Source organism: Ochotona princeps, chromosome 7 (assembly GCF_030435755.1).
Source record: "Ochotona princeps isolate mOchPri1 chromosome 7, mOchPri1.hap1, whole genome shotgun sequence".
Classification (NCBI taxonomy): Eukaryota; Metazoa; Chordata; class Mammalia; order Lagomorpha; family Ochotonidae; genus Ochotona; species Ochotona princeps.
Genome location: NC_080838.1, coordinates 46,710,843 through 46,724,931, shown reverse-complemented (window position 1 = coordinate 46,724,931; position 14,089 = coordinate 46,710,843). Strand labels below are relative to the sequence as shown.

Genomic DNA, 14,089 nt, shown 5'->3' with positions numbered 1-14,089 from the left:
TCAATCTTCTGGAGCTAGATTCCAAATACAGAAGCAGTCTTAACATGGGAAGTCAAGTGGGTAGGAGTTGCAAAGGGTTTTATTTTTTTCCCCTCATGGGTACTTTAACAAGACAAAGGCAGCAAAGGCAGGCAACCTGTGGACCCTTGCCAGGGTTAAGGGCAAGAAGAGGACTCTGGGCGACAATATGGTGGCATGGCATGTTAAGCCACGGCCTGCAACAATGGCAACCCAAATGGCACCAGTTTGAGTCTTGGCTGTTCTACTTGTGATTCAGTTCCCTGCTAATGTTCCTGGGAAAGAGGTGGAAAATAGTCCAAATCTTTAAACCTCTGTACCCATGTGGAAACTGGGGAGAAGCTTCTGGCTTTGGGCTTTGGTCTGGCCCAGCCCTGGCCATTGCAGCCATTTGGGGAATAAACCTCTGTTTCTCTCTCTCCCAGTAAGTATACCTTTAAAATAAATATATTTTTAACGTGAGAGGTTTCTGTGCAATGGGTAGCACAGTAGTACGAAGGATCCTATCCAATCTTTTAACATCTTCTCTGATGCTTGATGACTGGTGGTGGGTAGTAAACGCTCTGAACTCCCCAGGTTTCCTGGATGCTATCAGGTCTGTTTCACATCCTGCCAGGACCAGTGACTTCTTTCATGTCTTAGAATACTACAAATAATTTGATTTGACATTTCAGAGAATATGTCTTACTTGCACCTGGCTTGTGGCTGCCTCAATGGTGGCAAACAATAGCTTTTGAGGCCACATTTTTTTTTTAACTGAACTAAAACATGTATACAGAAACTGGCACAAATCTGATGACAACTGGATGCCCCTACACAAAGTGAACCTTAGATAACTAGCATTTGGGTGAGTGCACAGACATCACCTGAACCCCAGAAAGTGCTAGCATCTCCTTCACCCTCCCCTCCCCACTGAGCACAGCCAACAGCTTGCTCTGATGCCAGGCTTTGACTCCAATGGAATCCTAACATAAGCACTGCTACTGTCCTACCTGCATTCTTTTCATTCATCATGATACTTGTGATACTCATCCATACTATTATGCTTATTCATTCTATTAAATACACACTGTTACTATTTCTTGGCTGATACTGTTACTTTAAGCAGTCCTGCACATAACTTTTTTGGCATGGATGTATACATTATCACTGAACAGAAGGGTTTCATTAAATACATGTTCTGCATTGGTAGATAGCATAGCAGGTGAATGTGATTTAAGGGTATGGAAGCAGTGGACAGTTAGGATGACCATCTTTATAGAGTTCCCGGGAATATTACTTCCATGACAATTGAAAGAATACCATTTGCTTTGCTTGCAGGCCCTCCCCTAACCACACTTCTTGCATATGTTATGTTATTCCCTTTCAACTCAAGTCTGGTAACAAATACTCTGCCATGAGTGGTCCCTTTAGCTCAGGTCCACCTCACGCAAGCATACGCATGCATGTGTATGTGTATGTGTGTGTGTGTGTGTGTGTGTGTGTGTGTGTGTGTGTAACAGCCGGTACATGTCTCACAGTAGTATTCACTGTGCATCTCTGTTGTTTGTTTCTATTCAGTAGTCTATACCACTTGAAGGCAGGGACTCCAGTTACCTACCAAATCTAGTAAAGGACATATACAATAGAACCTCAGCTAATACGTGTTAAATAACCCATGAACAGATAGTGTCAACTGGAGAAAGAGTAATTAAGGATACATAGAAATTGGGAGTAAACAACTCAATTGTGATGTCAAAAGATTAAAATTGAAGTTTTTGAAAACAGTGGAAGTAAGGGAAGGCAATGGTTTAGCTACTGGTAATTTTAAAAAGAAAGATGTGATAACTGTCTGGTGATCATTGCAATGCAAAAACAAAAAGGAAAATCAAAGATATTTGCTAACTTGAGTGGGAGCATGAAATGCTAACAAAATCAGAAAAAAAAAAAAAGAGGAATCTAGCAGACTACAGCAAGTGAGCAGGTACACAGTAATCCTTTTCAGGCAAGGTGACTTTGGATTATGGTGGAAACAGAAGTGTGGATAAAAGTTCCAATGTCTGAATTTAGCAAAGACAGATGGGGTTATGCCTAAATTCAGTAATCAAAACAGGGATTCTACTTTAGTTGCTAGGAAGTCAGGAGGAAAAGTCAAAAGCAGAAGTTAAATGAGGCAGTGGATGAAGCAGAGTGTGACAGACAGACTACGGCAGAGCCAGGCAGAAAAGAAGGATCAGAGAACTTCAAGCTAGAAAGGGGTTCATCAGAATGTCAATGCCTGCAGCAACTTGGACAGCAAGGAAATTGAATACTTTAACATGCCTTAGCAATAATTAACTTTACATTAGAAAGTTGAACATTTTTAATGACAGATTACTCTCAAATAAATTAATGAAAAAGACAGTTTTGCAGAAGTAATATATCATACTGCTTCATTTCACACAAAACAGACGCATGAGTCATGGTGCCCACATTTCCAAAACATAAATACACAATAAACTTTCTAATAACTATACTGAAAAAATTTTTTTCAGTAATGTTTAAAATAAAAACCACTCCTGTAGTGGTACTTTACAGTGTACAGTTTCTCAACCATATCAACAAATGGGAAAAAAGACACCTTCATTTTCCACATAAGGAAAACTTGGCAGATTTAATAAAACATGCTGCTTAACAGACATCCAATCATTGTCATAAAAAATGAGGCTATTTGTTTAATCGGGAGACATGGGACAGGTGGCTGAATGAAACTTGAAACATGTTCACAGCTTTGATAGGGCTTATTTGTCTGCACTGGGAACTACAGGAAATATCAGGTTTGGGGTGTGTGTGTGTGTGTGTGTGTGTGTGTGTAAGGGAAAAGGATATGTATGTATGCTGCAATTTAAAATTCTTCACTTGCTCATAACATCTTTTCCACTGGCAACTTCCATAAAACCTGTGTGCTTCATGAGAAGGGAACCAAGCCAAACTGAGCATAATCAGACATAGTAGGCTAAAAATGCAGTGGCATGTCACAAAAACCAGTGTGGACACAAAGAAACCCAACCGTATCATAGATTGCTGTCTGAATGAAGTGATCTGAAATGTTGTACAACAGGATAATCCCCAGAGGTCTGCAAATGTAAAACTTAATATGAAAGTATTTTCAAACTGGTGATTCCAGGTGGTAAAAAAGGTAGTTAGGTACCTTGCACCTGCTAACTGTGTTTTATTCAGCAAGCCCAAACTTCAACAAAAACAAACATAACTTTTAACTAATACAAATTTTTCTCTGATCTGAGTTATGAAAACTGATGAAATTTTAGATAAGGCTTCCTATTTGAATGAAAAACCAAAGTTGGCATTAATTTCCTTTTATCTACAGTTTTTGAAATGGAACACATTTCCTATTAATCCCAGCGCCCTCTTCAGCAGAATCTCTACTCACACATCCTAAGATTTTCTTTATCTTCTACAGTCTTCAGAGAAGTTCTGTATATATGATTAATTTATGTTTCATATATTTATTCACCCATTTATTCATATTTGTTTTGCATGTGTTCAGAAAACTTAACCAGACTTTAAAAAATGAAGCATCATCAATAAATCAAACACATGGACTGAGAAACTCAAGCCAAAGTCTTTCCCAGGTGAGCCCCCAACTCTCACCTGTAGAAGTATGAACACCCTCTGACCGTGTTGTGAGTGAAGTGTTCCTGAGTCTTCTCATTTCCAAAATCCTCCAGGGGGTCTGACCACAGGATGTCACACATAGGTCCATAAGCAGGTGGTTCTTTGAATCGGTCTAACTAAGAAAAATACAAGATAGAGAGCAAAATACTCGGAATTCAAAAAACAGAAGACACCAGCACTGTGCAACACCCACCTCACCCAGCTCAGAGTGAACTGCCCTCATCTTCTTCTTCTCACAACCTTCTCCCCTCAACTCAGCCTCCACTTGCCTCTGCTTCCTGATGAGCACATTATCTGTCTTTCTTTCACTCTTGATTTCCTTCTTGCCTATTTAACACTTACACTGCCTACTTGCCGTTCTCTTTCAATAATTTTATCTTCTTATCTATTAAATTGTTGTGACCATTGCCACTTAATGGACCCCTCCTGTGTTTGACCTGTGGAGGAAATACTTGTATTTTTCTCTGCAGAGATCCCTACTACTACTTCCATTTAACTTTGATGTAGAGGTCTGAATGAGAAATACTTGAAGGGTTTTATATTTAACAACATGCTTATGACAGCAGGTGGTTTCCAATTGCTATATGATATTTTGGATATTCATGCATGAGGAGTTATCTGTATGTTCAATTAAACTGCACATCGGCTGTACTTGCTCTTTCTGGACACAGATCTGAGTAACAATAAAGAAGTAAAATAACTTGAAATTTGGCAGTTCATTCTTCAACTTGTAAAATCTATTTTCTAGTTCTAATCATTTATAAAATCATATGTTCATTTTAAAAATTACACTTATATGAAATAAGCAATAAAATAACTAGATGTAAAATTTCACTGAAAAATTTATAGTACTGAAACTATTCTGATTTAACTGTCATTAACGAATCCTCAACTAAATAACATACATTATAATGTCTCTACAAAAGAAACATATTTAGTAAAACAGTAAGAACAAATATTGAATATTTCATTCTTAGTTTTTTTTTACTTTTTAAATGAACGTAAAAATTTCATATAGTTATAGGTTACTATGTCATGTTCTATAGAACAAGAAATTGTTCAGATGAAAGTAAACTTTTCTATCTTTTCAAAAAATGTATTGTTCCTTTGAAAAATCCAATAGAGACAGGTGAATTCATTAATCTGACCAACAACCAGATTTTCCATTTTTCCTGAGATATATAAGATGATTTAAGTAATAGTTACGCTACAAGAATGTTTTCCTACTCATAAAGGACAACGAAGTGAAATTTCACATTTTTAACACACACTGAAACAATAAAATAAGACTTTCTGTATTTCAACAATTATGTTTTCCCAAAAAAAGTCCACTTGCAAAGCTGGATTTTAAAATATTAGCTAACTTATATTTTTGGAGCTATTCATCCAAAACAATGCTTATTTGCAAAAACTTGTAATTCCCTTCTGAAAAATAAAAATCTATTACTAGGGTAGGAAAACAGGAAAGAAACACACTATGATTATACATATCCTCGTCTGGCAATGCAGCCAAAATAGAGAATGTATTCTGAAAAAATTATGATATATGTATTAGAAGTTAATACCAGCTACAGTAGAAATAGCCAAATACTAAAGTTATCAAATACTGTATGTGTGATACAAACTCTGTTGGCATATGCAAACCCAAAAATCAATTTATGCCTAAGAGTATATTTAATGATAAAGATGAAAATGGAACATGGTATTCAAAACATTCCAGAAAATGAATCCTGAGGACAGACAGGAGATATTTAAAACATTTATAAAGGGACTGGTATTGTGCAGTGAGTTTAGCTGCTGTCTGTGAACCTGGCATCCTGTATGAACACTGGGTCAAATTCCTGGCTGTTCTACCTATACTATAGCTACCGGCTAATGGTGTGGGTTCTGCACCCACACATGAGACCGGGATGGAGGTCCTGGGTCCTCCCTTTCTTCTGACCCTCTCCCGCCTATCAGGTCCTCTTGGGGCGAACCAGAAGATGGAACCTCACCCTCTTTCCCTCTTTCTGTAACTCTCTCTTTCAAATTAGAAAAAAAAAATTTTTGAAAATAAATGAATAAAATATTTTTAAATTTACAATCAAACATTGAGTTATTCAAAAGAGATAATGTAGAACAGTGAACTGATTGTATGAAAGCAGAATGAAGCCTGTATATGTTAACTCCATTACTATATTTCAGCATTATATCTCTACTTTAAGTACAGGGTAAGGACCAATGCTATGAATGCCACAATGTGAAATGTGCAACAGTCCCTGAAAAAAATAAACACAAATACACAGACCAGGGGAAAACAAACAAAAACACCTACTAATGCAGTTTGGTTTTCAAAACAAAAATCATGCATTTCCTTCCTAACAGGAGAGTAAAGAGTAGATTTTAAGAAGATATTCCAAAAGTTGAGGGTAATGCAATTAAATAACCTTATTTCTGTGAATATTTTTTCTTAGATCTATGCATACAAATAGTATTCACAAAATTTGTGGAAAATGGGTATTATAAAAAAGTAGCCATGCATTGAAAAAAATCTTTTTTCATGACAATAAGATTATCTTTAGAATACTGGTTTTTAAACTTATTTGAGAGGCACAGAAACACAGCAGGAGAGAGAGAGTGCAAGAGAGTGAGACAGAAAGACACACACAGAGCTGCCATCTGCTGGTTTCCTTCATAAATGCTTTCAATGGCCTAAGGCTTGGTCAAGTTGAACTGCAAGATGCAATCTACATGTGCCCTCTGGGGAGAAAGAACCCAACTGCTTTGAAGGATTCGAACTGCTGCCCACAGTCTACAGTGGCAGGAAGCTGAGGGCAGTAGCTAGAGCTGGAAACAGAACCCAAGTTCTCTGACATGGAACACAGGTAAATCAATTGCTGGGCTAAAAATCTGCTTCCAAAATTTCTATTGTAAATCTGTTTCTGAGGCAGATGCCTGGTGCAGTGCTGAACATATCCTCCATACCCTCCTCCTGAAAAACACAACTGGGGAGGCAGCACGTGATGAAGGCTCAAGGGGCTGGGGCTCACAGTTTTACAAATGAAAATTATAATTCTAAATACACTTTCCCACCTCTCAAAACCAGTGAACTTTTGAAAGAATACTGAGTTCATGGGAGTAAAGATTTATGATGGTGTATATAGTCATAATCTCATTATTTCTTTAACATCACAAGTTCCAGGAAGAAAAATATTAAATAAAATTAACAACAAACATAAAAAATGGTCATTCACTTTGTAGCAATGGTTTGTAGACTTTTTTGAAGACTTTTTTGAAGACTATCATGAGCAATAAACACCCTGGTGGCTCTAGCCTTTCTATCTGCTCTCTGTAGTACAGATTTAACAAGTCAGTTCTATTCAAATAATGAAAGTGTTATTTCAAATGAATTTTTCACTAATCTTCCTCTTCGGATGATACCTGGTACATTTTCCCTTTCCCATTCAAGACAATAAAAGGTAATCAAAGCAGAGTAACAAAACATAAACACATGTCCCACATGCTCAACATTATGAAAATAAGATAACTACATTTATTTGTACTTTGAACTATTTTATTTCCCATTCCCACTGCAGTAAGTGGTTATGAGGTTACTATTATGATTCATGGATAATGGAACACATGAACTATTCAATTTCCTTCTCCACTGAACACAATGGAAAAATACTGCTAATTCAATAACAACAGAGATCCGATAGAATGAAAACAAGATTCAATGTATATATTTCTGAGACTTACAGCCTAGTTCCCAAACTCAAATGGAAAAACCATTCAGTGACAGTGACTTAGACACATGGCACCAAAGGTTTCTTCATAAGATTGGCCTTTAATAAGCAACAGAATTGGAACTATGTCCATACATAAGTAAACCTATACTTTATCTAAAAAATTCTGTACACATTGAGATTAGTTATATCACTTTTTTGAAATCAAAGGACACTTACACATTAGGCTGAAATGAAAAAATACTAAATAGTAAGTATCTTTATAACAAAACTGCAAAATTATGATTTTTGTATTTCAAATAAATTAATTTTATAATGGGACCAACTTACTGTTACTGAATTTAACAGCAAAGTAATTAAAAGTTATAATCATGTCCATTCTTCTCTTTAGAATATGCTATAGGAGATTTTCTAGTCTAAAAGTGGAGAAAAGAAGGCCTTACCAATAACTTGTTTTCAAATTGTTCAAAACTAGAAAGAAAAAAAGTTTATCTTGGATTTCCTACAGTAATATGCTGATGGTGAACATTATCTTCCAAGCTCATAAACAGTATCATACACACTAAGAGCAAACTGTTATATTTGAGAATAATTCAAATCAATATTATTTTAGGGCAACTTGAAAAGGCATGCATCTAGCTTTGGGGATTTGGGCACTAAGGAAAATATGTGAAGTTTTTCCTTACCCTTTGGCTCACATTTTCCTTTACATTGTTTTAATGATCAATTATCAACATAAACAAAGAAATAAAATACTATCACTTGTACTACATAAAATCATCCTACGTATTATATTTTTCTTGTAAAAACTGTTTACACATACCATTAATTTAATTCATTTTTAGCTATATAAAACAGAAATTTTTAATGCTAAGTAGAAAAATGCTTCTTAAAAGATGGACTGTTGGGCTTGGCAGTGTGGCCTAGTGGCTAAGGTCCTTTCCTTGATCCCATATGGCCGCTGGTTCTTATCCCGGCAGCTCCACTTCCTCTCTATCTCTCCTCCTCTCAGTATATCTGACTTTGTAATAAAAAAAAAAAAAAAGATGGACTGTTTTTCATCAAGGCACTCAATACAACCAAGAGAGTATCAATTCCTTTATTTTACTGTCACTTAAAATTTTGAGCTGAAATAATCAATAGGTTTTTTTAAAAAAAAAAAAACACAATATGGACACATTATAAGGGGGTCAAGTTGAGATATTGCCCCAACCACAAATCAACAGTTTTTACATATCCCATATATACAGTTGATTGCTTGTAAAGACAAAGAAAACAAAAGGCATATTTTTTAAAGGTCAAATATCTTATATTTCCAGTAATATGTCATGTAGTAAGATGAACTCCAAGGCTTTGGAGAAGAAAAATATAAACATATTTTCCTTTCCAGGTAAAAATTTAATAGAGAAGAGACGCATAGATACTCAAACCATTTTTAATCGAAAATCATAATGTTGTAATGAAGGCAAGATGTTAATGTTTTCTTATTAGGGCAGCACACAGAACTTACTTTTCTGATATCATCTAAGGTGTTAATCTCTGGAGACAAGCCACCGTGCACACACAGAAACTGTTGGTTCATCAGGGCAGCCAGGGGAAGGCAGTCAAAGGCATCCATGCAGGCATCGTAGACACGCTCTGAATACTTTATTTTACCTTTTTAAAAAGTAATTATAAAAATGTTAACTTGATCATTTCATAGCTAGGATCATTCCATTGAATTTTTTTCACATTTTAAAAAATCAGGACCACACTGTAAAACTCCAAACCTTAATCAAACAAGGCAATTTGAATAGTAACCTCTATACCAATTTTTTTTTGCTTTTATCATTCATAGATTATTTTTATAGCTTCTTTAACTTTTTGTAGAATAAAAGAGTTTTTTTTAATATATATCCTGACTATTGATACAGCACAAAACTAAAAGAAAATGATGATGGAAGATCAACAGAAAGATGTTCAAAAGGCTTGGTGATACCACTGGACTACAACAGAGCAGATGGCAAGAAATCTTCTGAGTTCCTTCCTATTCAATACCTAGTGCTTTTCTTTTTTCTTTTCTTTTCTTTTTTTTTTTTTTGCAATTTAAATGTCTTTTTGAGAGAAGAGATATTTATGCTCCACAAAAGGTGGGAATAAGTGACAGGGAACAAAGGAAAATTAAGAGGAAAAAATGATATTGATACCAAGTATTTACCATTGTTACTATCTTCGACTAAAGGAGAAAGCCATCGTCCTTTATTTTGTAATATACTATTGCCTCTAATCTACTGGAGTCCCAAAGAGAGGAGCAGAGTTCAATCTAATCTCCATTTGCTTCTCTTGAGTGATGTGAAATTAACGGGCAGAATTATTATGCCAAACAGTAGTATTCAGACTGTATTTCACAAGCTCATCACCTATTTTTTCACATAAATCACATCAAAATTATTTCTAATTTTTACAGATAATTTGTAATTTAAGAATTTATTCATTCTCTTAGAAATCTAGATCATGTGAAACAGTGCCACTTGTAAGTTACTGACTTTTAGACAATGCATAATAACATGACATGCACTTGTGTCAACTAAAATGACTATTTACTGCACACAGAGCTAAAGGAAGAGGCATGAAATATACTTACATTCTTGTTTAAATGTGAAATACTCTGTTAGATGTCTACATTCATGGTTTCCACGAAGTAAAAACAGTGTTTTGGGGTAAAGAATTTTCAAAGCCCACAAATACAGCACACACTGAGAAACATAAAAGTGATATAATTACTAACCATTACATTTTTTTCGCAATGCAAAAATTATTTTATTAAATTGTAATACTTATTCTATAAGATTATCTCTGTTTTATATTGCTGTAACTTTAGTGACCACAAGATGATTTTCTAGTCACAATTTTTTTACCTTTTTCCATTTTTTTATTATATTTTTGACAATCTTTACATAGTTAATTAGGGTAAAAAGGTTCAAGGGCTACAGGAAAGTGGGTAAGACAGTTATTTCCAAATTGTTTCCTTCTCATATCTGAGGTAAAGGGGGATAAACCATTATATTTTTATACATTTCATTGCTCACATATCATGTGTCACATGTGCTATTATGAACAAAATCCCCACAAGATTAGACCTTACTAGGGAGGATACTGATAACTAGCAGGAACATAAAACAGACATATCCTGAGGATCACAGACCACAGAGAACAGTAAAGGGGCCATGGTCAACAGAAGGGAATTATGTGGCCTAGGAAAGTGGGAGAGGCTTTCAGAAAAAAAAAAAAAAAAAAACGGAAAAAGAGGTTTCCTAAAATTAAAATAGACCAGAAGTGAAAATATATTAATATAAAGTATAAGAAAATTCTGTTTAACAAAAATTCAAGCTAAAAAACACTTCTCCTTATAGATGTAATGACTGGTGTAGGCATTCAGCATAGTGGTTAATACGTCCTTGACCCACAGTGCAGTACCTGGGCTCAATATCCAGGTCTGGTTTCTCACTTCAGCTTCCTGCTGATACAGACCTTGGGTGGTAGCTGTGTTTGCTCAAGTGCTTAGGTTTCTGCCAACCAGCTGCTTTGGCCCAGTTCAGCCCAAACCTAGACCTGAAATTGTGTGCATTGCTAACGAGCCAGAAAACTAAAGTTGACTCTGCCTTTTAAAAATAAATAAAAAAAAAAACATGTAGAAACAATTATTTCTTTTCTCCTTTTTTTTGGGGGGGGGGGTTTGTTTTGTTAAATTAGCTTTAGGCAACAGTAATGGAAGAACTACAAACGAAGGGTAAAGAATGTTTAAAGGCAAATCCAAAAACTCAGGCCAATGTCAATCGTTTCCAATTTTCTGGTCAATCTCTCTTCTTTAATTTTTCCTAACCTTCTCCCCATCACAAAATCTTTTGCTTAATGTGTGGGTATATAAAACCTGGGTGTATACATTTATATATTTACAAATATATATATGTAGCTAAATTGAAAAGAAAGCATTTTTATTATACTAACAGCATAAAAATAACTTTCACAAAACATAAAATCCTCAAATTAGTAATTTGTGCATTGCAGCTTGTACGGAAACTATGGGATAAAGTTACAATGTCACCGTTCTCCTGCAATGAACACTAAAGATAATTGAAATAATCAACTACAACATTGATTTCATTATTCTTACCTTACTTTCATTTGAAAAAGCAAGTATGTTTTTTTCTAGTCTCATAAACTTTATGTTTAAAAGTGAAACTAAGGATGTACAGAAGCACAACTAAGACAAGTCTGATTCTGGCTAATAAAACTGAAACCAAAAATCACATGAATATTTACACTTGAATACTCAGCTTTCCAACTTACAGCGTATCTGGTTGAGTAATGTCTACAGGTAAAAGCTGCTGGCAACTTATTTGTTGTACTGATTGTGAAAACAACTCAGCTAGCTTCTACAATCATTTATGAAATGAATACAAACTAATTTCATTTTAATTCAAAGTCCAAGTTTTGGAGAAAACCACTACTTCTAAAACAAGCATGCATTACACCCTTCAGCCAAGATACTGTCTCCAACTACATAATTACAGTTTAAGCCAACACAATGGGTTGATATTAGATTATACACATGTTACTATAATCAATACTTCATTACAAATTTCTCATATTATTAGCTGAAGCTCAAATGAGTACTGATATAAGTATTATTGAAAGATTGGGCAGGTAGCATGAACAAATGATTGTTGAAGGACTATATTCTACTGGTATGTGTAAGGTTCCCTTTTATTTCAGTGGCAATTAATGGCTGAATGAGTCTCTCCCAGCTATACACTGAGTTTTATAGGTGCAGGCACACATTTTTTTTTAAAAGATTTATTTATTTATTTTACTGGAAAGACAGAATTACAGAGAGAGTATAGGAGAAACAAAGACATATCTTTTATTAACTTGTTCACTCCTCAAAAATGTCCTCTGTTGTCAGACCTGGACTGATTGAAGCGTAATGCAGCAGCTTCCTCCAGGTCTCCTGTGTGGGTATAGAGGCTGAAGGATGTGGGTTATGCTCTAGGTTTTCTCAGGCCATTAGCATGGTCCTGGATGAGAAATGAAGCTACCACAGCATGAACTGATGCTCCCATGGGATGCTGGTATCACCACTGAGCTACACTACAGGTGCATGCTTTAATAAAAGGAACTTGTATTGCTCAGGCTTGCCTAAGGATTAACAGGAGATAAAGCAACAGTGATTTGTCAGCAAGCAAAGAACTGTAGTACGTATCTCTACTCCCGAGTAAAAGAAAGGCCCCCAGTGAAACTGTTAAACATACCTTGGCAACAAGATAGTAGATTCTATATCACTGCCTATACCTATACTGTTCATGACACATGTAAATAGCAGAATGTTGGAACTGTGACCACAGCCGAAGGACAGTATTATTGTAAATTACAGAGAACAATGAGAAGAGGAGATTGGGAGGGAGGGAAGAAAGGAAATGGAAGGAAAGGGGGGAACCTTATATCTGCAAAACTGTATAATGGGAAAGAATGAAAAAACAAAAATAATGCAAATGAGTAAATAAAACACTGTTTTACTTTAGTCTGTCACAAATACAAGTTTATATATATTTCCAAAATTGGTTAACTTAGATTGTCTTATAAAATAGTACGTGAAACCTTTTAAAGTATTACATGCTAAAATGGATAAATTGAATGTATTTTCATATTTTAGGGGAGAGAATTCAAACATGCTTTAGTGGTATTTAGTTACTTCTTCAAATATCTGTTTATTTAGAAGTTCCGATTACAGCAATAGATACAGAGAACGAGTGAGAGAGAACAAGCAAGCTTCCATCGCTGGTTCATTCTTCAAATGAATGCAAGAGCCAGTCCTGGGGCAGGCTGAAGCCATCAGTCAGCATTTCCTTTCAAGTCTCTTGCTAGGTGACAGGTGCCCAAACTATTCAATTGCTTTTCCCAGCCCATTAGCAAGAAACTGGATTGGAAGTGGAGCAGCCATGTTATCAAGTAGTCCCCATATGGGAAGTTGCTATGCCATTAGGCCAGCTCCAAGCAACTACTTCTTTGTAAAGGTTATTTTAGTAACAGTATAATTTTATGTCAGTGAGGTTCACCCTGCCAAGTTGCAAAGTCAATATTTTTAATGCATGTATATTTTAAGGAAGCTACTGCCCACACACGGTTACATTTTATTACCCAGAAGGCTCTTTTGGACTTCTTCACAGTTAATATCTCATGGTCAAAATCTCTTTTGGGAAAAAGAATCGCGACTTTGATCTCTTTAAATCAATTTAGCTTGCAAAATTTATTCCAAAGCAAGAGTACTAAATTTCCAGCACAAAAACTTCTCATTAATTCTACTCAAATACCACAAAAATAACTTTGTATTTGCTGTTAAAGATCTCCTCCAAGAGTGATCAAAAGTATTCTATTTATCCATTCATATTTTTAAATGATCTATATCTTTTTAATGGGGTTTCCCATGCTATTTAATGATATAAAACATTTAGCATATAGGAAGATTAAGAAATATTAATTCCTTTCTCTAAGTGGAAAGGAAGGAAGAAAGAAGAGTAAAGAGAGAAGGAAGATGGGGTTGGGGGGGTAGAAGTGGAAGGTAGAGGAGAAGGGAGAAAAACAAAGCAAGACAGTAAGCCAGAAAGCAAGAATGAAGAAAATACTGGAATATCTAAATTCTTGGCTCAAAATAC

General features: G+C 35.3%; 1 protein-coding gene across 2 annotated transcripts in view; it reads right to left on the bottom strand.

Moving 5' to 3' along the window:
• The window catches only part of PPP3CA (protein phosphatase 3 catalytic subunit alpha), a 294,420-nt gene that overhangs the window by 47,411 nt on the left and 232,920 nt on the right, over positions 1-14,089 (bottom strand). For both annotated transcript variants that reach the window (XM_004594298.3, XM_004594299.3), the window contains exons 4-6: positions 10,021-10,132; positions 8,908-9,053; positions 3,649-3,788 (exon numbers count right to left, since the gene is read on the bottom strand). In XM_004594298.3, the coding sequence (XP_004594355.1) occupies positions 3,649-3,788; positions 8,908-9,053; positions 10,021-10,132 (398 nt within the window). The remainder of the gene's footprint in view (positions 1-3,648; positions 3,789-8,907; positions 9,054-10,020; positions 10,133-14,089) is intronic.